Source organism: Bos mutus, chromosome 13, assembly GCF_027580195.1.
Source record: "Bos mutus isolate GX-2022 chromosome 13, NWIPB_WYAK_1.1, whole genome shotgun sequence".
Taxonomy (NCBI): domain Eukaryota; kingdom Metazoa; phylum Chordata; class Mammalia; order Artiodactyla; family Bovidae; genus Bos; species Bos mutus.
In genome coordinates, this window is record NC_091629.1 from 16,352,128 (window position 1) to 16,376,013 (window position 23,886).

Here is a 23,886-nt window from a genome sequence, read left to right on the forward strand (position 1 = left end):
AGAGGCGGAGGGACAGGCCGCCGACGCGGGTTCCCACAGTGTAGGAGGGAAGCCCTTTGAGGGTCACAGCCACTGGCGAGGGGTAGGCACGACGGCGCCAGCCTTTGGGGGGGGACAGCGGGGCTCCGGTGTTTTGGGGACGCGGAGGTCCACGCCTGCCTTAAATCCCAAGGACGCGGTGCTCTCAAAGGACGGCAGCCTGTCTCAGAACGCGGGACGCCCAGGGCCAGAGGCGCGAAGGCCGGCCGCGCCGCCACGGAGCCGAGAGCGGCCCCGCGCTGCCGGGAGCGCGCCTCGGCCCGACCCCGAGGCGCACGACGCCTGGGCCCGGGCGGGGACAGGGGCGTCCTCTCGCCGGGCTGCGCTCCGCTCGCACGGCGGGCTCCTTCCTCCTCGGTCTCCCCCACTCTCGGTCTCCTTTCCCCTTTTCCATTCTCTGTCCATCTCTCCCCGCTTCTCCCCCGTCACTTACACCTTCTCTCTCTCTCAGTATGGAACACCGCTTTGTTTTCAAGAGCAGAGCTCTGCTCCCAGTCCCTGGAAGACAGAGCTGCCCGTGTGGTTCCTTTCTTTTCAATCTCTTCAGGGTCATTCAAGTGCAAAAGGGTGAAGAGTAACAGATTAAGATGCAACTCCAGTTAAAGTCCTTGGACGTCACAACGCACTAATGTCAACATATTGTTTTAGCAGCTGCAAATCACTAGAAAAAGGAAAGTTGCTTTTTGTGTGTCTCTCTGGGTGCTTTTTCCTTCTTTTTTTTTTTTCTTCTAAAATAAAGAAACCTAAAGAGACTTCATAAAAACTCATCACAGAGAGACTGGAGTGAGAACACAGACCATGGGGAAACACAGTATAGACAGATGTGAAGCTAGGCTTATTTCCCCCCGATTTCCATAGCCGGGAAGCCATCTCTAATGACGGGGTGGATTTGATGGGAGACTCATCAGAGGACCTGGATGCTCAGCTTTTAACTTATTTTTGCAAAGCAGGTTTTTTTTTTTTTTTGCAAATAAGAATTAGAGAATAGCCTCCAGCTAAATTGCAAGGAGTCCCTGAAGAGCAAACCCTCAGAGGGGAGACTCACTGAAGAAGAAAATGGAAGATGACAAGGCTGTTGCTTCTTAATAAACATGATCGCATTTTCAGCATGCATTATTTATTACTTTTCTTTCGCTGATTTATTGTCCTAAAACATGTAATCTAATATGGAGAGCAGCACACACATGCCTGCACACATGTCCTGGTGGCTTCCTCGTGCTTCACAAAAAACAAAACATATAACCACCCCAAATGTTCAGGAGATCTCTGTTGGGTGTGGTTTACCTGTTCATCTTTCTCATCTCTCTGTTTTTCTTTTTTGCACGAATAGAATGAAACCCTCATCATCGGAGGTGATACTGTTAGTCCCTGTCTGTGCCGTACTAAGCCGCTTCAGTTGTGTCCGACTCTGCCACCCCCTGGACTGTAGCCCGCCAGGCTCCTCTGTCCATGAGATTTTCTAGGCAAAATACTGGACTGGGTTGCCATGCCCCTCTCCAGGGGATGTTCCTGACCGAGACTGAGCCCACATCTCCTACGTCTCCTGCTTTGGCAGGAGGGCTCTTTACCACCAGCATCACCTGGGAAGCCCTTAGTCACTGTCTAGTAAACGTTGTCTCTGTGCAGAGGGCTTACTGTGTGATATCACTGATCCCACAGAAGAAGAGACCGTCTCCTCCACTTTGGATGCAGGCAAGTGGAGGCTCAGAGGGTTTAAGTGACTTGCCTGAAGTCACAAATCGCTACAAATCGCTGAGCCTGGATTAGAACTTGGGTGTCTGGTTGTTAAAAGCATACTGTAATTGGTAAATCACACTGTCTTGGAGCAAGACAGCAAAAAGCTGGCCAGGGCAGAGCCTGAGCTCGAATCCGTTACTCTGAATCCAGAACGTGAGGTCTTCTCCACTAACCACACTGCTCGTAGGCATGTAAGTTCCTCCAAAATCAGTCAACACCGAGCCTTTTAAAGGAAAACAAGCAGCAACCTTTGGGTCTGCCTCTCGCTTGCCGGTAACTCTTTTTCTTTTCTTTTCTTTCGGTTCTGCAAGATAGACATATAACCATTTCTTGAGGCTTACATGGACTTAAATGCACAGCATCTAGTGTTAAGAAATTAATAAGCACCATTAATAAGTAAACTTACTGAGCCACTATCAATGATGATACTGTTTGAACCAGTCTTTTTTTTTTGGCTCTTGCCAGGGATTAACAAGGACCAGGACCATGCGCCTCCAGGAACACTTTCTGTTGGCTTCCCTTCCAGGAAGGAAGTGAATATAAAGTTAGCACTGAGCTTTTCTGAGACTGTGGGCATGGGGCTGGTTATACAACATGTCGAGGAGACTCTAGTCAGTCAGGTCCGGGATCTGTGCTGAAAAGTTAAAGGCAAGCAGGAAGATGCCAGGAGCCTGAGCTGGGGTGGGGTCGATGGTGAGCAACCAGGTCAAAGCTGCACTGGGTATGAGAATGGCCAAACGTGGACGTGAAACGCTGACCTTCATTCACTGTGTGGGCGTGTGTGTCTGTGCTTCTTGATTATAACAGTCAATCACAGGCCATGTAGAAAATGTGGAAGCGATAGAAGAATACAAGGAAAAATAAAAACTATGACAAACTGCATGATGGAAATATAACAATATTACATAATAATATAAAATCACCTTTATCACTGTATCTATCATTATACTTATCTCAAATATACTATAGCTATAAATAAATATAATGTATTATAGGATCATTGGAGAAGGCAATGGCACCCTACTCCAGTACTCTTGCCTGGAAAATCCCATGGGCGGAGGAGCCTGGTAGGCTGCAGTCCATGGGGCGCACAGAGTCGGACGCGACTGAAGCGACTTAGCAGCAGCAGCAGCAGCATTATAGGATCATAATATACATACTATTTTAAAATCTCCCTTTGTTCACCCTCCTCAATATAATGGGACCTTTTTGTTTTTATGAACATATATTTTTAATGGTGGGTGATAATCCATTGTGCAGTATTACAATTTTTTAAAATAATGACCCTCTTATTAATGGGCTTTTCCAGTAGTCATGTATGGATGTGAGAGTTGGACTGTAAAGAAAGCTGAGCACTGAAGAATTGATGCTTTGGAACTGTGGTGTTGGAGAAGACTCTTGAGAGTCCCTTGGACTGCCAGGAGATCCAACCAGTCCATCCTAAAGGAGATCAGTCCTGAATATTCATTGGAAGGACTGGTGCTGAAGCTGAAACTGCAATACTTTGGCCACCTGATGCGAAGAGCTGACTCATTGGAAAAGACCCTGATGCTGGGAAAGATTGAGGGCAGGAAGAGAAGAGGATGACAGAGGATGGCATCACCGACTCGAGTGTGAGTAAACTCTGGGAGTTGGCGATGGACAGGGAGGCCTGGCGTGCTGCAGTCCATGGGGTCGCAAAGAGTTGGACACGACTGAGTGACTGAACTGAGCTGAACTCTTAATGGGTATGACAGTTCTTTCTAATTTCTCCCTATATTTTAAACACCTCATTGGATATAATCTTGTACATATCCTAGTGTGGATATCCTTCCACTAACTACCTAGAAACGTAATGATTGTGTCATGGGCCACGTTCACTTCAGAAGCATTTAATACATCAGCAAAATGTTCCTGGTAGAGTGTTAACCAATTTGGGCCTCCTGTGGATATGTAAACAGGCTCATTCTCATGTCTCTCCAACTCCCCAGTACTAGATATGGCTATCAAAAGTACATTCATGATTTGCCAGCCGAAATAATAACAGTAATAGCATGTAATGATAACGGTAGTTGGTAGTTTATGATGCGTTTCTTTGGTAACCAATTCAGATATATTAAGGCTGCTTCCTTGGTAGTGCAGATGGTAAAGAGTCTGCCAACAAGGCCGGAGACCCGGGTTCGATTCCTGGGTTGAAAAGATCCCCTGGAGAAGACAATGGCAATCCACTCCAGTGTTCTTGCCTGGAGAATGCCATGGTCAGACGAGACTGGTGGGCTACAGTCCATGCGGTTGAAGAGTCAGATGCAACTGAGCAACTAAACTAATCCCCACTAATCAGATATACTAATACATACACGCCAACATTTTACAGGAATCTACTGTCTTAAAATGTAAACAAAAGCAAAGAAAGAGTAGTAACCACAAACATGAACTCCAGTGGCCCTTGGAGGACAAAATGAGTATCAGACAAGAAAAGCAAGGCAGACGTGGGCTGGAAGGTCTCTGGTTAACACCAAAATGACATTGTCTTTCTAAGAGTTGACGTGGGTTAGCCCTTAACAGCTTAGCTATGAAGAAATGTGCCCTAAACAGGGTTGAGACAACTTCTTCAACAGAAGAATTTCTTTTCCTTAAGATCTCTATCTCTTTTCCCTTCCCATAACTAATTTAGGAAGATGAGTCGGTTCTTTCTCCTTCCAAGAAAGTGCACACATTCTGCAGGGTCACTGTGAATCAGGTTGGAGTTGAGAGTCATTGTCTGCATTGTCAACAACAAGCTTCAAGAAAGAAGCCAGGTGACTCGTCAGAAAGTTGCCGCACTACGCAGAAAGATAACGCTCGTTAGCGAATTCGAGAGTAGAAGCCTGAGCCGAGCCTCTTCTTTCCTAATTTGCATGATCACGTGCAAGTTGCTTCTCTTCATCTTCAGCATGGCAGCCTGGTGTGTCTTTGAGGCTTGGAATCAGGCCAAGCAGGGGTTAAATCTTGTCTGTCTGACTGTCTCTCTCTCTGTCCCCTCGTCTCCCTCCTGAACTCTCCTTCTTACTTTTTCTTTCAGCAAATATTTATTGACTCAACCTCTCTATTGTATGCTGGGGATACATTCAGGCCCGAGACAGAACATCCTTGAAAGAGCCCAGGTTTGCCATTTCTCCTTCTCACTTCTCGCTCTTGCTGATGGATCTCGCGGATTTCAGCTTTGATTCTGTGTACAGCACGGATCTAGGGAGCCTGGTTTGGCTTCTCTAGGTTCTTGTCAAACAGCTGCAAATGACTACCCCAGACTCTATTGTCTGCAGACTTCCGGCTTTGACCATATTTTACTTTCCTGTAAAATATGCTATTTCGTTTTGAGATCTGCTGCTGTCCACCAAAAATACAACTCTGTTACTAACCCTGCCAGCTCCTGAATGATACCTTTGTGGACACTAAAAACAATTTAATGGCATGTCACAATAGCAATTCACTCTGTTAATAGCCCCGCTCAATAATACTATATTGCATAAACCTCCTCCAGTCGTCTGACAAATAATTCACCTTTATTCAGTCCACAGTAAGCTCCATTTCACTAACAAATATATTTCTCCCCAAACCTACAAATATCCAGCATCTCTGTCCTGTGACAATAGCTATTTTTTTGGATGAGGTCAGTGGGATCAGGTTTCCATTACTGCTCGCTGGCTTAGTCCCAGTGACCATTTTTTCCACACAGTGCGTCAAATCAGGGGACAACAGAATTTCCGGTTTCTCGCTCCCACCAGGGCATGAGTGCACCATGACGATGCAGGCACAGGGAGCATTCGCTGTCTTTGTGGACAGAGGTTCAGGGGGAGAGGCAAGGAACACTCCCTCCTCTGAGAACGCATGTTCATTCCTTTTATTGTTTTTTTTTTAAATGTCCCCTTTGGTGGCAGTAGGCACTGGGGCTCTTGACCTGGGAACCATGGACCTCAAGGGTTCCATAAATTCAGGCATTTAAAAAAATTTCATTTCCACCAAACTTTACCTAAAACTGAGGGTTTCTTCAGTTATAAATGCAGGCACGTGATTACGGGACCTGTGACTTTAGCACGGGTACAAATCACAGGTATCATCGTGTCATATTACAGTGTTGCAGAGATATTGAAATATCACTGAAATTTATTACTATTTGAAAATTGTAGTAGTTATCAGGCCTCCTCATGGATTGTGTTCTCGAATGTGTTAATGAAGAAGTACATACATAACTACATCCAAGTGTGCTTCTTAAAAAATATTTTGGTGACTGCATATTACTGGATCTTTTGGGTAGTCTTTTATTGATACTTAGTAACAATATATTTTTATCATGTGCCTTTAAAAGCAGTATTCTGAAAAGGGATTGGGGATGCGGACTCAGCCAATAGAATAAAACAGTTAAGAACCAGCTCTCTGCAGGGCATGTGGTGGGAAGGAGCACGTGGTTGGAAGTCAGGCACGCAAGGGCTCAAATCTGGATTATCCAATAGAAGTAATAACACAGTAGGCACCCCATCGAACTTTCCACGGGTCAGGCATTGTTTGGGATGTTTTGCGTGTGTTCAGGGCGTTGAATCTCGACTCTGTGAAATCCGTCCTTTACCAGCCTGCACTTTCCAAAAGAGGAGGCTGAAGCTCAGAGATGTTGGTACCATGTCCGCCGCCACTGGCAGGTGAGCTGCAGAGGTGAAGTCCACACCCAGAGGAGCCGCTCTTCACATCCCCCCCTACCGCCTCACACATTAGTGATTAGAGCAAACCAGCCAACCAGCAAGTGCTCTGCATGCAACGTCACTACTCCTTAAAACGACCCTGTAAGCTTCTTGCTATAATTATTACTCTAAGGTTTTAGATGAGAAAAATGGGATTACAGAGAAGTTGGATACATGGCACAAAACCACGCAGCTTGGAAGTGACAGTTACAGCAATGCCAAATCCGGTGTATTGCCTGGTTTTGTGAATAAAGTTTTATTGGCATATTGGCACGGCCCTTTGTAAATGCATTGTATATGACTGCTTTCTCGCAACATGGCAGAGCTGAGTAGTTGCTGCAGAGACCAAAAGGTCTGTAAAGGCCAAAAATGTTTACCATCAAGTTCTTTACAGACTTTTTGCAGATTCTGTTCTCAGCCGTCATGTGCTAAGCCAACTCCTGTCTGTGCCTGTCACTTACTTTTTGCAATGTGGTCCTGGGAAAGGAAGTCACCTATGCCTTCAGTATCCTGAATTATAAAATGGGCTCATAGTGGTGTTCATATCATGGGATGCTCGTGGACATGAAATGCATGGAAAGAGTTTAGGACAGTTCCTGGCACAGGATAAAGGTTCAGGAAATGTTGGTGGCTGTTATTATTCCCATGATTTTCATTTGAATCTGTAACTAAGACCTCATGTCATACTCTAAAAAAGTTTAACAGTTCATAAAGTCAAGTTAGCAATTTCTGGGTATGTCAACCCACGGAAGAAACTGATCCTGATGCTGAGTTTCCATCTTATTCTTTGAAGAAGTAATCTGCCTCTTAGATTAGGACAACATTGTCCAATCAGAGAAACCAACTACCAGTCAATGAGCTGGTGTTTCCAGACACATCAGCGCCACTCAACCATCTCTCATTACTTACAAAATTCAGCCCCTGAATGGATTCAAGTGATTGGAGCTCAACCTGGGTCACAAATCACCCAAGACATAGGAGCCTGATGGCAAATGAGCATGCGGGTGCAAACCCCATGGGGTAAAGGACAACGTCAAGTAAAGGAGACTGGATGGGGAGAAGGCCAGCCCAGGGAAGACTGGAATTATTAATACCCAAAAGGGATTTTATTGAAGCAAAGAATGCCAACCCCTTTTCCTTGCATGCTGCTTCCCAGGCAAACATTGGCTGATGCTAAAAAGAAGTTGCCTTCCCCAAGCTCTGTCAACAGAGGCAAAGAGAAAATTAAGATGATTACATATGTTTAGGGGAAATCAGAGTGTTTTGGCTTCAAGTTTGCTTTCTCTATCAACCATATTAAGCAGGCAATTACTCAACACTCCATTTGGCCTGGAAGATGCTGCCTTAACGTGGAGAACACTATTTATAAGCTCCTTTTAAAAATGAAAGCAGCAGCATCATGTGGCTGGAAACACAGCTTTGGAGTAAAGCACGCATGGGTTCAAAGCCCAGTCCCCCCAATCCCAGGTTCATTTCTCCTGGCTTCAGCTTTCTGATTCAGGAAATGGGGTAAGCACTTGTATTATGGGCTCCAGCGCTTCAGCCTTCCATCTCTGTGCCTTTGCCAGCTAACTAGAGTGTCCCTCTTTCTGACTCCCAGCGAGGCATGTGACTTGTGTCATCTGTTGGGATGTTGGCGAATGTAATGCAAAACAGAAAACGGAAAAGTGTTTACATAACCCAGCTTGCTCACTCTCCTCCTCTGCCATTGCTGCAGAAAGAAAACGCATAGGTTAGCCTGCTAGCCGATGAGAGCTGCCTGGCACGGGGCCAGGTTGTCACAGCCATCATAGTCCAAGCTGTCCTCTATCAGTGGACAGATAGCCAGTTCCCAAAGACGTGAGTGAGCCCAGCCAAGATCAGCAGAGCCTCTGAGCTGACCTAGCAGAGTTGGTGCCCAATGAGTAGAGGTGCTTGGAAATAACTAGAATTGTTACTGGAGCAAAAGACTTTTGTCAGATATTAACCTGCGTTTTGTCTCTAGCCTTTTATGTAACGAGCTGTGTTCATTGCCTCCGGGAAGGGATGTTGCAGAGTAGAAAGCAGGGATACCCTCTATCTCTCCTTAGCTTTCTTCTCCAAAAGCCTAACCCCCTTGAAAACCTTAGAGGACTTGGAACAGAAATAAAAGAGAAAGGATTTGGGCCAGAACAGAGGGTTGAGAGTAGGTCTTCCTCTCCTCTATTTCATGCCCCCTCCCCCAGATTAAGAAGAGATTCCAGTTGGGCTGGGAGGAGGAGAGGAGAGGGAAGAGATAAAACTGCTCAACAGTGGAGGCCAGCACCTTGGGGATTAAATGGCTCTGGTATGTTAGACAGCCAGGATACCAGGGTGGCCTTGCAGAAAGATGTCTGTGCTTCAGTCATGGCCCAGGTGCCAGAGAGAGCTCCCTGACATCATGAAGGAGGTGCCACAGAATGCCAAGGGGCTCTCCACTTTCCCAAAGGCCCTGCTTTTCCTGCCAAACATCTTAGGCTGGCATATTATCTGGATTTCCAGTTCAACTTCAGAGGAAGAGGACTCTGTTAACAGATTGGGGTTAAAATGTTCTGTGTGCTTTGCTGAAAATAGGAATTCCCTTGTAGTCTAGAAAATGAAAACATATTCCTTGCTTCGTCCATCTTTAATTTGTTGCCCTAAGATGCATACTCACAGATGACAATAATATGATGGTTACTGTTGATAGGGGGAATAATTATTTTTAAGGTCCATCAATTATTTTGGGTTTCCCTGGTAGCTCAGAGGTAAAGAATCCGCCTGCCAAGGCAGGAGATGCAGGTTCCATCCCTGGATCAGGAAGATCCCTTGGAGAAGGAAATGGCAACCCACTCCAGTATTCTTGCCTGGGAAATCCCACGGACAGACAAGCCTGGCGGGCTACAGTCCACGGAGGAGCAAAGAGTCAGACGTGACTTAGTGCCTAAACAACAATCACTTATATCGGTATGAAAAGTAAAGAAGCTTTTGTAGCTAGAATAGATGACATTTAAGAAATAACCATCAATAGATGACCTCATCTCCAATAGATCATAGCCTAGGAGTAGAGGGGTAAAGAGATTCAGGGAGACACCACTGTCCTTGCAAGATGACCCTGGCTGCCCCAGACCCTTGCGAAGAAAGAGTCTTCCACAAAAATCACACCCTGGCAGTCTTCACGCTGTATCTGGCCAGGAAATGTATTTTCTTTGGCTTGCTTGATATTTTTTAAAAAATGCTATCAGCCCTTAAAAATCAAGAAATATCTTTCCAAACACACACACAAAAAGAGATCCAGATTTCTGTGTGTGCGTGTGGGCTCAGCCGTGTCTGGCTCTTTGTGGCCCCACAGACTGTAGCCAACCAGGCTCCTCTGTCCATGGAATTTTCCAGGCAAGACTACTGCAGTGGGTTGCCATTTTCTCCTCCACAGAGTCTTCCCAACCCAGGGATTGAACCTGAGTCTCTTTTGTCTCCTGCTTCAGCAGGCAGATTCTTTACCACTAGCATCACCTGCTGCTAAGTCGCTTCAGTCGTGTCCAACTCTGTGCAACCCCATAGATGGCAGCCCACCAAGCTCCCTCGTCCCTGGGATTCTCCAGGCAAGAACACTGGTGTGAGTTGCCATTTCCTTCTTCAATGCATGAAAGTGAAAAGTGAAAGTGAAGTTGCTCAGTCGTGTCCGACTCCTAGCTACCCCATGGACTGCAGCCTACCAGGCTCCTCCGTCCATGGGATTTTCCAGGCAAGAGTACTGGAGTGGGGTGCCATTGCCTTCTTCGAGCATCACCTGGGAAGCCCGTAAAAAAAAGTGAAAGTCGGTAAAAAAAAGTGAAAGTCGCTCAATCATTTCTGGCTCTTTTACCATCTGATTTTTTTTTTTTTTTTTTTTGCCATCAGATATTTGCCATCTGAGCCACCAGGGAAGCCCTGGCTTCTTTTAAAAAGTATTTATAATAAAGAAAAAAAAATACTACTGGTATCTCAGTCAACAGGAGACTGGGGTTCAATCCCTGGGTCAGGAAGATCCCATGGTGAAGGAAATGGCAGCCCAGTATTCTGGGCTGTACTCCAGTACTCTAGTATTCTTGCCTGGGAAATCCCATAGACTGGGGAGCCTGGCAGACCACAGTCTACGGGGTTGCAAGAGTCGGGTGACTTGGCGACTAAACCAGCAGGGAGCACGACACCGGAGCTGGGGGCAGCTGCTCCCTCTAGAGGCAGAGCGTGTACTGCAGCTCACCGCGGTTCCCACCGCTCCCCACGGTCTTGCCGATTGAAGGTGCAGCGCCAGCTGCCTGTCATTAGTGTTCCTGACTCTCTCAGAGTAAACGAAAACTCCTCTGTACCCATGGTATTTCTCAAAGTGGAAAATGAAGCTATGGGTTTCTTGCTCACTAGCTCATTTATTTTTTCTGACTGGACTTTGGGCATTTGATGTTGCGATTCTGAATTTATCCTTAAGATGATTCAGGGATGGAGTATGTACGATCCATGAGCTAGGATCTATTGTTTTCACAAGCACCTTGATATGGTGCACGCTCACACACACACATACATTTAGGGAGTAACAGGTAGAGAACAACTTGTAAACCATCCTGCTTTTGTTTGTCTAAAGTGTTTTTAATTTTTCCCCAAATAGAAATATTTGTTTTCCAAAGAGGCCCACATATATGCTGGGGAAAAATAAAGTCTATCACTGGAACTTAAGTAAGATTCTGAAAAGACAGCAAAAATGTTGTGGCAAATGGGGGGGGGGAAAGGCCATTTGTAAAGAAGTACTATTTGTATCGAATATCATGAGAAAATAAGTGCATCATGACAATTTCGTACATCTTCTATGATTTGATTGTCAGTAATGAAGCCCACAGGAGGGTGATAAATGTGCAGAGGAAAAGTATCTATTTCACTTACACCGCAAATTATGCAACTCACGGTTTGATAGCACTTGGCAAAATACAAATGTATTTGAATGGAATTCAAATTGTTGCTCTTTGCCTAAGACACAGGTAATATCACCAGGGGTCCTGTCTTTGGATTTTTATAAGAGGTAAGAGTTTAAGTAATAGTAGCAGTATTACAAAATTACCTTTAAACACTGAAAACATTTTTACTTTGTTACAGGGTGTAATTTCCACTTTTTCCCTCTAATGGCTCATATACAGAAAATGATACACTAATGCAATTTTTCAAATTTAGTTACCTTTTTTTGTGTTCTAAAATTATATGTTCTCATCATTTGCCCTGTTTGTCAGTCTCCAGAATCCATTTATTTCCCTGTTCTTATGGTTCCATAATTTATCTTCTTGTCACAGAACTTTCATAAACTTTTTTTTTTTAAGATACAAAATACTTGCAATAAACTCTGACAAAAACGCTTCCAGTTCAACTTCTGAAATCTTTCAATTATGTTTTGAACGATTATCATACTTTCTAGTGTTGCTGTGCTGTGAAATCTCTCACGGAGTGACATCTTACTAGGTTAGGGGGAAAATTACTTGAAAAAAGACTCACTTCAAACCATTTATATTTCTTTGCCTCTTCACTTTTGAATCTATAGATTTATATTCACGCTCATAGCATGTAGAGAAGAGAAAAAAGGAACGATGAAACGAGAACTGTATCGGTGATGGATAGAAACACTATTCAATCAAACTTCAATTATCTAACAGGGGTGTGGGGTGGGCGGGGAGTGTGTCTTCGTGAGCCTTGGGGTACCAGAGGGAGACACAGAGGAATCCATAATTAGTGGGGCTTACTAAAAACAACAAAACAAGGCACCGTGGTCTCAAACCATTGGAACCTCTCGACTTAGAGAATTTGGAGAAGCTTGGCTGTATGTTCCTTGTCATAATCAGTGGACAGTCATGTTACTAGTGGGTTGTTCAGCAAGATTCCCTGCGATGCTGAAGGTATGAGGCAAGAAGCCCCAGACCTGTGCTATTTAATGGAAATATAAAGCGAGCTAGGTAATTTAAAATTGCCTAGCAGCCACATTAAACAAGTAAATAGTAACAAGTAAAATTAAGTTTGGTCAGGTATTTTATGTAACCCAGTGTATTCACAATGGTGTCATTTTAACATGTAATTCATACAGCAAATTATTTTTTCTTTGTTTGAATTTTATATGTATATATGTATATATTTGTAAATTGCATAGCACATGATATATACAATTATACCATATAACAAACTATTAAAGAGGTCGTTCACATTCTTTTTTCCACAATAAACCATTGAAATTCCAGGTGCAGTTTATGCTTATAGAGCATCTAGATTGGGATTAGCTGCATCTCGAGTGCTGAATAAACATATGTGGTCCATGGCTACCATTTGGGGCCGCACAGCTCTAGACTGTATCCTCTGGACCAGATTTAGGGTTCCTAATAAAGAAAGTGGTCTCTCTTACTATGGCTGCTGCTGCTGCTAAGTCGCTTCAGTTGTGTCCGACTCTGTGCAACCCCATAGACAGCAGCCCACCAGGCTCCCCCGTCCCTGGGATTCTCCAGGCAAGAACCCTGGAGTGGGTTGCCATTTCCTTCTCCAATGCATGAAAGTGAAAAGTGAACGTGAAGTCGTTCAGTCGTGTCCGACCCTCAGCGACCCCATGGGCTGCAGCCTTCCAGGCTCCTCCATTCATGGGATTTTCCAGGCAAGAGTACTGGAGTGGGGTGCCATTGCCTTCTCCGCTTACTATGGCACTTAGCATCATTTCTTGCCAGGGCTTGTTTGATTGTATCTCTCACCTGTGACTACTGATAACAGATCCACTTTGCTCACTATTGTAACCCTGATTTTTGAAACATAGTAGGTGCTCAGGAAACATTGAATAAATGGGCTAATCATGCAATGAATGAATGGATGCATTTTCTTCTGGGGAAAGTGAAGCTGTTTCTGAGGAGAATCTAGGTGCCCGAGAAGATGTGCACCCCGTCCCGATCCCCTCCCAGAGTAGCTGTCCCCCAGCTGTGGTGAGTGGTGGCTGCTGGCTGCCTGCAGCTGCCCCGTGCAGAGAACGGTCCTCAGAGGCTGACAGATGCCCTTCCCTGGGAGGTCAAGATGCCTCCGTGAGGTCCTCAGCCAATGGCAGACTGACCCTGGAACACAAGTGCATGCTCCTCGCCTCACCTGAGGAGGGCCCTCCCGGGGGTCACGCTCCAGGGCCGTTTCCTGAGGTTCAGAGCAGGTCAGACTTCACCCGGGACCACAGCCCCCCGAGTCCTGTCCTGTTTCCCTGTCTCTATGCTCCCGGTAAATCTGCACCCAAATCCTTGCCTCAGGCTCCGCTTCTAGTGAGCGGGACACAAGACGCTGCAATTTTCTTTCGTCACATTTTAACACATCTTCCTCCTACCCCACCCCTTTAAATCCACCATTTCTTACAAACTCTTTCCCAAATGTCTTTCCTCATTAGCCTTCAAACTATCAATACGCCACTTCGTAAGAACTATTTGCCATACAGGAGAAGCCTCCACAGGCGTTGGGCTTTTCTATGTGGATATTCGTTTTACCTCATGAACGCACCAGAAAATTCTCTGAGCGTGCCAGTCAAACAGTGGTGATTCACAGCAAAACCCACGTGGTTCTCCCAGGTGACAACGGGGAGTGATAATACTGCCATTCCTCCATGTGGCCCAACTCTCACGTGCGTGTGACATGACTTCATGAAAATACGCACTTCTCAGGCTCCGGCTGCCACTCCAGCTGCTTAGAGATAGACAGGTGGATTGGGAGGAATCTTAGAAAGGCACTCGAATAAGCAGAGCCAACCACACTGAGCTGGTTCGCCGCTGGGCCGATGCGTGACAGCAGAGAGCACCTTAGGATACAAGCGACCCGGCGACTGTGCTTACTCTGTCGTGGGTGTGACTTTACAGAACAGGTGTTCACACTTCCAAGTGACCGAAAATGTCATTCACTCCGTTTCAGGACCTTTGCACTTACTGCCCGTCCTTCTGGGAACACTTTTCTCTTAGATACTTGCATGGCTGGCCCCACAAACGACTTGTTTCTCAGTTCAGTCTAACCTTGTGTCCTTCTCCTTGGATTATCCTCTATCATGTAACCCCGTTTGATACGCTTGATAGCAATTAGCACTGGCTGATTATCTGAGCTATTCACCTACTTATTTATTGTCTGTCTCCCCTGGCTGGTAAGTAAGCATCCTGAGGACAAGTGCTTCTGTCTTGTTCATTCCTAAACCCTCAGGTCCTGGAACAGAGCTTGACACCCTGTGGGTGCCTGACTATTATTTGTTAGATGGATAAATGGTCTAGATTATCTTGTCTGCCTCCAAGTCCTTCTTGCTGAGGAGATGCCTCCTGTTGCCTCTTGAAGGCGCTGATGCTGTGGCTATGGCGCTTCCTGAGGATTTGGGACCATGTCTTTGTGTTCCCTCAAAATTCATACATTGAAGTCCTAACCCTCAATAGAATGGTGAAGAGATGGCACCTTGGGAGCTACATTAGGTCATGAGGGTGGGGCACCCATGATGGGATTAGTGCCCTTACAGTACAGACAGCAGAACTTCCCCTGTGTGTCCTATGCAAAGAAACCCCAGTTCTCACCAGGACTCAACCATGCTGACATCCTGTTCTTGAACTTCCAGCCTCTAGACCAGTCAGGAAAAAATAAATGTTAGTTGCTTACACCCTGCCTATGCTGTTCTTGTTACAGCAGTCCAAACTAATCAGACACTAGTCTATTCAGTGGTAGGCTCCCCAGGTGGCTTAGTAGTAAAGAATCTGCCTGCCAATGTAGGAGACATGGGTTTGATCCCTGGGTCAGGAAGATCCCATGGAGGAGGAAATGGCAACTCACTCCAGTATTCTCGCCTGGGAAATCTCATGGACAGAAGAGCCTGGTGGGCTGCAGTCCAGGTACAGTCAGACATGACTTAGCAACTGAGCACTGACACACGTATTCAGTGGCATCTTCAGCCTCCTCATTGGCGTTCTTGGGAAAGCACTTAAAACGTGGTTTAGCATCTCTAAGGATGTGATCCAGGGGCCTGGCCTGTGGTGCTGGAGCTCTCCAGACAGGAGCCTGGTCTGAAGTCACAGGCCACCTTGCCTGGCTTTCCAGCCAGAGCCAGAGATGCTGGCTATTCATTTTCCACTGGGAACAGACAGGAGAGATGCGCAGTGTCTCTGCCCTCTAAGCTGATGGCACGAAAGAGCACAGCGTTCTACTTCCTGCTCCAAGAGAGGAGGAGGGTGATGATGAGGACCGCTGGGGTTTCTAGGAGCCACCTCATAGCTCAGAGGGTGGGGAAATCAGAAGACAGAGGAGCACTGACAGCCTTAAACCCCTCACCACAAGGCAGCTCTGAGTTACCTTTGCTCTTAAAGATACTGTAGACAGCAGAGAAAGGAAGGGGGACCCACACACGACTGTGTGTTGGGGGGTGTACTTCACACTCAGCATTTTGACAAGAGCAATATCAGCTTGTGCTTCAAATCACTCATTCAGCATCAGTCCATTCGTCCAACACAGATTGACCGTCTGCTGGTTTCCCCATCACGGGAAAGTCTTACACTGATTTTTGGCTTTCTCCTGCTAGGCTTTGGAATAACAAAACGGTGTGTGTTAAAGGCCCTCTATAAGGAATAGATGCTTCCTGGAAAGTTAGTGATTCCTCCAACAAACATTTATGGTGTGATTTCTCTGAGCCAGAAACTGCCTGCAGAGGAATGATAATAACAAGGAAATGACACATGAACAGACAGCCATGGCTTCCAGCTGGATGGAGCTTCTACTGTGCTGGGACAGACTGGCCTCCACTACGTACTCAAATGAAGAAAGCACAATTGCAACTGATAAGTGCAACAAAGAAAAGGGTTTTTATCAGGTGAGCATATCGTGAGGTGAAAGTGAAAGTGTTAGGCACTCAGTCGTGTCCGACTCTTTGTGACCCCATGGACTGTAGCCCACCAGGCTCCTCCATCCAGGGGATTCTCCAGGCAAGAATACTGGAATGAGTTGCCATTTCCTTCTCCAGGGGAATCTTCCCAACCCAGAGGTGGAATCTGGGTCTCCTGCATTGCAGGCAGATTCTTTACCATCTGAGCCACCATATTGTGAGGGTACTGGCCCATTCCAGGGGTTCCCTGAGCTCATGGAATTTTCTCCATGGTTCTATGAAGGAGGAGCAGTCAACTGGGAGAAATCAGGGGATGGGGTCTGTGTCAAAGCTTCTGAAAGTGGCTCGTAGGGCCCCTGGGACGACAGCTACAGGGACACTATTCACGGTGCTTTGTGGTCAGATCCTCCCGAGGCTGCCGGTGACAATTTGCATCTAGTTGGGCAAGCAGCTCGAGCACGGCTCGTGGAGTGGGGGTCGGGGGTGCAAGGCCGGGGTACTTCAGGAACTGGGAGACAGTGAGCGAGACCGGAGCAAGGAGAGTGAAGCCGAGACCAGCGCATTCCAAAGCGGCGGGTGATGGGGAACCCCTGCCATTTTTAGACGTTTATGTTGAGAAAAGGAAACTTCAGATTACACAAGGCAGGTTTTTACTTGACAAGAACGGTTTGGCAGTGCCATCGAGGTGAGGTGAACCCATGGCCAAACACGAGGGCAGCTCCTATGCTGCACACTTATCCTTCCTTTATCATTTTGGAAACAAATGAAAATAAGAATATGGTATGTAATGTGAGCTCTTAATGGCCCTGATCCTGGAAGAAGCCTCGAGGATCTCTAATGCTGAGGGGACACCTTTCAAGGTCGGTATCACCACCTCCATGCTGCGGGTGAGAAGACAGAGGCTCAGAAAGGCTGCCCGGCGGGGGAGCCCAGGGAAGAGGGAGAGCTGGCCCAGGCCGAGTCCCTGCAGCGCCGTGCTCCCTTCTCTGCCCGGCAGTGCCCCATGGGGTTTCCACGGTGAGACTGCGGCCCCCACCCACTCCCAGAGTTAGTCTCTATGCTATGCTAAGTCACTTCAGTCATGTCCGACTCTGTGCGACCCCATAGACCTCAGCCCACCAGGCTCCCCCGTCCCTGGGACTCTCCAGGCAAGCACTCTGGAGTGCCTGCGCTTCTCTATGTTGAGCCCAAAGGTCCTGCCTGGTGCGGCCCTGCCTCCCAGGTGGAACTCATGCCCATTAGGCCCCACCCTGCGCCCCGCCCCCCGTGCCCCCCGTGCCCACCAGTGGTCGTTACACTCGCAGCTCTTTGCCTGGAATGTCCTTCCCCTTCGCTCAACTCTGATGACCTAATTGAAACACTTGTGTCTCTTCCCCCTGATTCTCGATTTCTTTGCCTGGTGTGATTTTTTCTGTCATGGCACCAGACAGTGCCTAGAATTAGAGTAAATATTAATACTTATGACCTCGCTCTCTTTTCTAGAAGGTACGGTCCATATGGACAAAAGCCTCATTTGTGTCCCCAAACACAGTGTAACGCTGGACACAGCGCGGGACTTCTGCAAGCACCCTTTGAATGTGTAAATGCAGGAGTGAGGGCATGAAACCCTCAGCAAAGCGCTGAGGGTAATGCTTCCTTCTGCAAGGAAGACAGCGTCGTGTGTGAGACCCAACCCAAACCTCTCCTGCCTCTCAGACCCAGACCCCGAAGTTGCTGGCCATGATTTGAAAACACCAGTGACTCTTAGTGAAACCTGTGCATTGTCCATGCTTCTGAAATCGCTGCAGGCAAATAAATACATACCCGGGGCATAAAATAATTTAAGCAGAAGGCCAGAATAATTACATATCTCTTTGACTGCCTCCACTCTGGGGCAGGGGGGCTTCAGTGAGAAAGGGGTTTGTGACAACTCCAGGGGCTGCCTCCGTCTGGACAAGAGCAGTCTTGGGAAAGACCTAGAAGGAGTTTCTAGAGCCAACAAGTCAAGAAGCGTTCACGCTCATGTCCAACGTGCACCCAGATTTTCTGCCACTCGGACAGATGTGTGCAAGAAGTACAGTTCGACCAGGTGGCGGTGGGAAGCGTATGGGCAGCTCCTCTGCTGTCTCCTCAGGAGGCTGCACTGTTCATCTCATCGCATCTTTGCGCTTACACGTGAGGGGTACTGCTCCTGCTTTATAGATGAGATTACGTCATCTGTCTCAGGTTCAACAGCTAATAAAGTTCAAGGCCAGGTGTAAGCACAGGTGCATTCTGGCTCTGGGATTGTCCCTTTATCTGATCCTCTGCGAGAACCCCAGGGTCCCCTGGAGCTCAGTGGTAAAGAATCTGTCTGCAACGCAGGAGACCCAGGTTCAACCCCTGGGACAGGAAGATCCCCTGGAGAAGGGAACGGCAACCCACTCCAGGATTCTTGCCTGGAGAATCCCATGAACATAGGAGCCTGGTGGGCTACATACAGTTCATGGGGTCACAGAGTGGGACAGGACTGAGCGATTAATGGACACACACACACTCCATAGACCATATCTAGGTAAATCTGAATAGTCACAGAGATACTTTTGTAAGAGTCCTGGTCTCAGTGGGACCAACCAATCACATCACTGAAGAAATGTGATGGATTCTTGCCCACCAGACATTGTGTTAGCTGTCAAAGAGCCAATGCTGAGTGAGAACAGTAATTCGTACCCTCATGGACCAGTTCGTGGGATGCAGATGCCAAGGGGGGAATCGTCCTCTGTTGCTTCAGTCATGTCCGATTCTTTGCAACCCCATGGACTGTAGCCCTCCAGACTCCTCTGCCTATTGGATTCTCTAGGCAAGAACATTGGAGTGGGTTGGCATGCCCTCCTCCTCAATCCTGATCCAGGGATTGAAGCATATTTCTTATTTCTTGCATTGGCAGGTGGGTTCTTTATCTCTAGCGCCACCTGGGAAGCCTGTAGGAGGAGGGAGGCAGCCTCATGCAAACTCTAATACTAATCATTTTGTGATAAGAGGAGTAAGGTATTGGAAGGATTAACCTACTCTTGGGGATTGCCAGGTTTTGTAATTCTTCAAATACACACTAAAGTCAATGCTAGGACACAATTTTTCTGGGTATTAGACCACATTCTGGGGGCAGAGGAATGTTTTATTTGCCTCTTAGCTATCCTGAACCTCTCTTCAGGACTTCTAAATAGTTCTATTTGCCAAGAGACTTATATTATCTGAGTGTAGCAAATACATGCACAGCCCAGTCGGACACATGCCAGCAAACAGAACAGGCAGGCAACAATCAGGTAAATTTTAGATACATGAGTGGCTTATAAATAAACATTTGATACACCAAACAGAGATAAACGAACAATAAATAAGTGGATTTAATATGGCTAGATACACAAAACTATTTCAGGGAGATAAACAGCAGCGGGGATAAAGGATAGCCAGGTGTACAGGAGAACAAAGAAACAAACTCAGGAAAGCAAGACCAGAAAAGAAAGTATGAAAACTCCCCTCCAGGAATTGCTGATAATGTCAACAAGCATCACTCTTCGCACCGTCTCGGTACATGTCGAGTCTGCTAATCTGTGTAAGCCACAGTCTCATCAGACAGATGTAAAACCAGAAAGAATAGTAAGACCACCTATTTCTATTTCCCTGACACCTGACTTCTGCGGGCTGCCTCACTGGCGAAGAGGGACTCTGCGGACTTATCGAATATGCACTCTCACTGCAAACGACAGCGGATGTTCTTAGATTTTGCATAAAGCTCAAACTTGCAAGCTAGGGAACTTGCAAAGTTTACTCGTGCATTCCAGCCCCTAGGCTGGTCCCTTTCCCCAGACCCGAATATGGGGGTTACAAGGCATCTGAGGCCTGGAAGAAGACTACTGGAAAAGGGTAGGGTATCCTCATGTAGTTCACGGGGATTGAGGTCGTATAAAAACATGAATTTCCCAGTAGGATGATCTCTAATCTGAACATGATCTCAAGAGCGACTAGAATGGAGAACAGAAGAGAAAGTAGAGAAGACAACGGATTGAGTGGAAGGGAGAAATGTCCCTTAGGACAAACCAAGGCATTGGAATGCCTTCGGGGGCAGTGCCGTCTGGTGGGCTCTGTGCTCCGAAGACGCCGCAGCTCACTCTCCTGGAGAAGGTCTTAACACCCTCACCTTTGCGCCTGAGCTTTGTGGGCGAAGTCCAGGGAGACACAGAACTCATCGGGGGGAGGGCAGCAGCCCCGGCTCCTGAACGGTCCTCACACCACCCCCTCCCCTCTCCACCCCAGGGAACGTCTCAGCGGCTCACGGCCTCCCCTCCTGGGATCAGGTCACACCTGGCTCTTTGTTCCCAGCCTCGCCCCGTTACCCCTGCGTGGTGCCTGGGTCACATTGGTGGAGTCACCTAAGACCTGCCTTTCGCCAGGCTAAGGATGAGGGAGGGGAGGAGTCAGGGTCAGACTCAGGCCCTGCAGCTTCTTGGTGGGGCCAAGGGTGGTGCTCCTCTCTGAGTTGGAAGCAGCAAGTGTGGCTGCCTGGGGTCTCCTGTCTGTCCCTGATCCAGGAAACATGTTCATTCCATGCAGAAGTTATAATCTTCTAGGGGTGGCCTGTCTGCCATGGGATGGGGTGGTGGGCCTGGGGGAAGGGGAGAGTGGCTTCTCTGCCCCTGGCCTAGAAACTGCATTTGCATTTGCACCGAGCCCTGTAAATTGTGTGCTTGAGCCTTGGTTTAAGGAACTAAAGTGTCAATATTCAGGGTTGTGACTTCTGACTGAATGCGTGTACGCTCAGTTGCTAAGTCGTGTCTCACTCTTTGTGACCCCATGGACTGTAGCCCACCAGGCTCCTCTGTCCATGGGATTTCCCAGGCAAGAATACTGGAGTGAGTTGCCATCTCCTTCTCCACAGCATCTTCCCAGCCCTGGGATCGAACCCACATCTCTAGCATCTCCTGCATTGGCAGATGGATTCTCTACCACTGAGTCACCCGGGAAGTGCGTCTGCCATCTACTCTTCCTTTAAACCATCTCTGGGGAAGTCACAGGGCTAAGCACACACGCTCCGTCTTGCTTCCCTGCAGACACGGGCTAGAACTGCACGTTGCCGCCCTTGTCCCTTTGATTCACGTTCACATTCCTGAAGAAGCCTTAATGGCTGATGTACCTTTTCCTTCTCTGTCGTGACAGTCACCATGTTTCAAGAGATGGCTGCGTTACAAGTCTGGGTCCAGGAAGAGAGTGGCAGGGATCAGAGACAGGATTGTGACACACACCTCTGCTACTTTAAGCCGTAGAAGATTTGGGAATTGTTTGAGCAATACTGAGGCTGCTACTGATCGATACAGTCTCCAGGTTGAACGTTTCTTCGTAGCACACTTCTTGGAAAAGTCACTGAATCTTAGTATATTCTTATACTTGTTGAGTGAACGGATGGCTTTCTCCCGGCCAAACCCAATAGCCTAATGTGAATACAGTACATAGGTCTATTGCTCAGTGAGCCCTGCTGGACGACCCCCTTTTCATCAGACTATCACCTGACCCCTTCTCTGCTTGGCCTCCTCCTTTGCTTTGAGTTTATCTCCTGCATGGATCCCACCTTTTTCCCCTTCCCTGTGTTCCTATTTCTCTTTTTTCGCCCTCTCACAGAGAGCTTTTTGAAACTCTTACGGATGTGGATGGCTTCTGAAATTGCAGCTTGGGTCTGCTCTTCTCTTCTCTACATCCTCCTTTACCTTCAGCTGTACGGGATCTGTTTTAGGTGGACAGGCATCTATTTAGACGTCTGCTGGCATCTCACTCAACATGCCAAAAATGCGATTCAACTTCATCTTCCAAATCATCATTTCCCCGAGTCTCCACCTCCATCTATGTACCAACCCTCAAGCTCTTTATGCTGCTTTATTTTAGGTTTTACATTGGCTTTAAAATGATTTTTTTAAAAATTTTAGTTTCATCGGTCCCCAAACTATCCTCTGTAGTATCTTTTGGCTTCACTGAAGTCTCTGTTTTCCCATCTCCCACCATCACACTTCCAGCACTCTGTACTTCATGTCCTAACTGCTCAAACAGGTATCGACCTGCCTTCCTCACTTACAGCATCGGTTTTTATATTTTTTATTATGTGACTAGATCCTTCTTATAGAACAATGATTCTCGAGTAGCATGCCACCCGGTACTGATTAATGCACAACCTGTGTTTATTCCTTTTAGAATTCTAGATTCAAACCCTCAGATGGAACGTTAAGTTCTGAAGGTTATGGTACAGAGCAAGGCAGGACTGTGTTGAGTACGACCAGCCAGTAGGACCGGAGCAAGTCCGGGACTTACTGGAACAGGTGTGGCCGTGGCGTGAGGAGAGGTTGGAATGGGAAATGTTCATCTGGCTGTCCTTATTTCATGGGGTCCTAATTTATCGAGGGATAATGCTACAGAGTGGCAGCCCCAACTGCCTGGAGGAATCAGGAAGTTAATGGGATCAAGGGAAGGTGGGTTTTAAGTAAAGATGAACTTGGAGGTGCCCTGATTAGGGAAGGAATGCTGTCAACATCAGCGAGCTTTGGGCACATGGGAACATGGGTTGGGTATGGTGAGATGCTCCAATTTTCCAAAAGAGGCCGTGAATAGAGATTTTGGTTACAAAATTAAAATGTGGAAGCTTTTTTTGTAATACAGTGACATTATATCAGAGCATTTCTGTGGGCCAGATCCTGCTTGTGGGCTGTTGAGATCTTGAGATCTCTGGGTCTAAAGAGATGAGAAGAGATGGGAACCCAGGACAGGGTCCTCGGGAGCCGCGACATCCATGGGGTCACAGAGGAAGCGCAGAGGAAGCACAGGGTCCCCGAGGAGGAGGGGCCTGACGCCCAGCAGCCCAGTGCAGACCAGGGGCACGTCTCTGGGAGCTGAACTTCCGTCTCTATCACCTTCAGGAACACAGCAGCGACAGCCATATCACCAGCCAAGAGAGCCATTCTCTGACAAGGGAAGATGTCAACACCACTACATTGTAAACTTGAAAATAAAAGAAAGCAAGAATGAGAGGATTTGGCCCACTGCTGCAGCTCGCTCAGGTGGGACGAGCTCAGAAGAGAGGTCACTGGACAGATGATACAATCACAGAGCTATCGGGCGGCCGGGACCGCCAAAGGTGAACGGAAAGCAGTGGAGGATGAGCAGGGCGTGAGGGGCTGGGAGAGACGGAGGGCTCTCAGCGGGCTTGGTGGTGAAGGACGGGACAGCACCGAGGCCGGCTGGCAGGAGATGCAAACGTGCAGAGGCAGACAGACAGACAGAGGGTATGTAACTGAACAGACACAGACCCTGCGGAATTGTTAGCTGGCAGTAAATGAGCACTTCCCGCAGGCCGACGACCTAAGAGCTTTCTCTCTCTAACTCAGCCAGTCTTCACGAAACCCCACGAGAAAGGCACTGTGCTTACACCCACTTTCAGATGTGGTGGCTCAGTGGTAAAGAATCCGCCTGCCACGGCAGGAGACGTGGGTGGGATCCCTGGGTCAGGAAGATCCCCTGGACAAGGGAATGGACTCATTCAGGTATTGTTGCCTGGGAAGTCCCAGGGACAGAGGAGCCTGGCGG

The 23,886-nt window shown here is 47.3% G+C and overlaps 1 protein-coding gene across 4 annotated transcripts in view; it reads right to left on the reverse strand.

The window, feature by feature from the left end:
* The window catches only part of TSHZ2 (teashirt zinc finger homeobox 2), a 489,244-nt gene that overhangs the window by 329,494 nt on the left and 135,864 nt on the right, over positions 1-23,886 (reverse strand). The window contains exon 1 of one of the 4 annotated variants that reach the window (XM_070381017.1): positions 475-703. The exons of the other annotated variants lie outside the window; for them this stretch is intronic. Within the exon in view, the coding sequence (XP_070237118.1) occupies positions 475-592 (118 nt within the window). The 5' untranslated portion in view covers positions 593-703. Of the gene's footprint in view, positions 1-474; positions 704-23,886 lie in introns of those variants that run through there. 4 annotated transcript variants of the gene reach the window in all.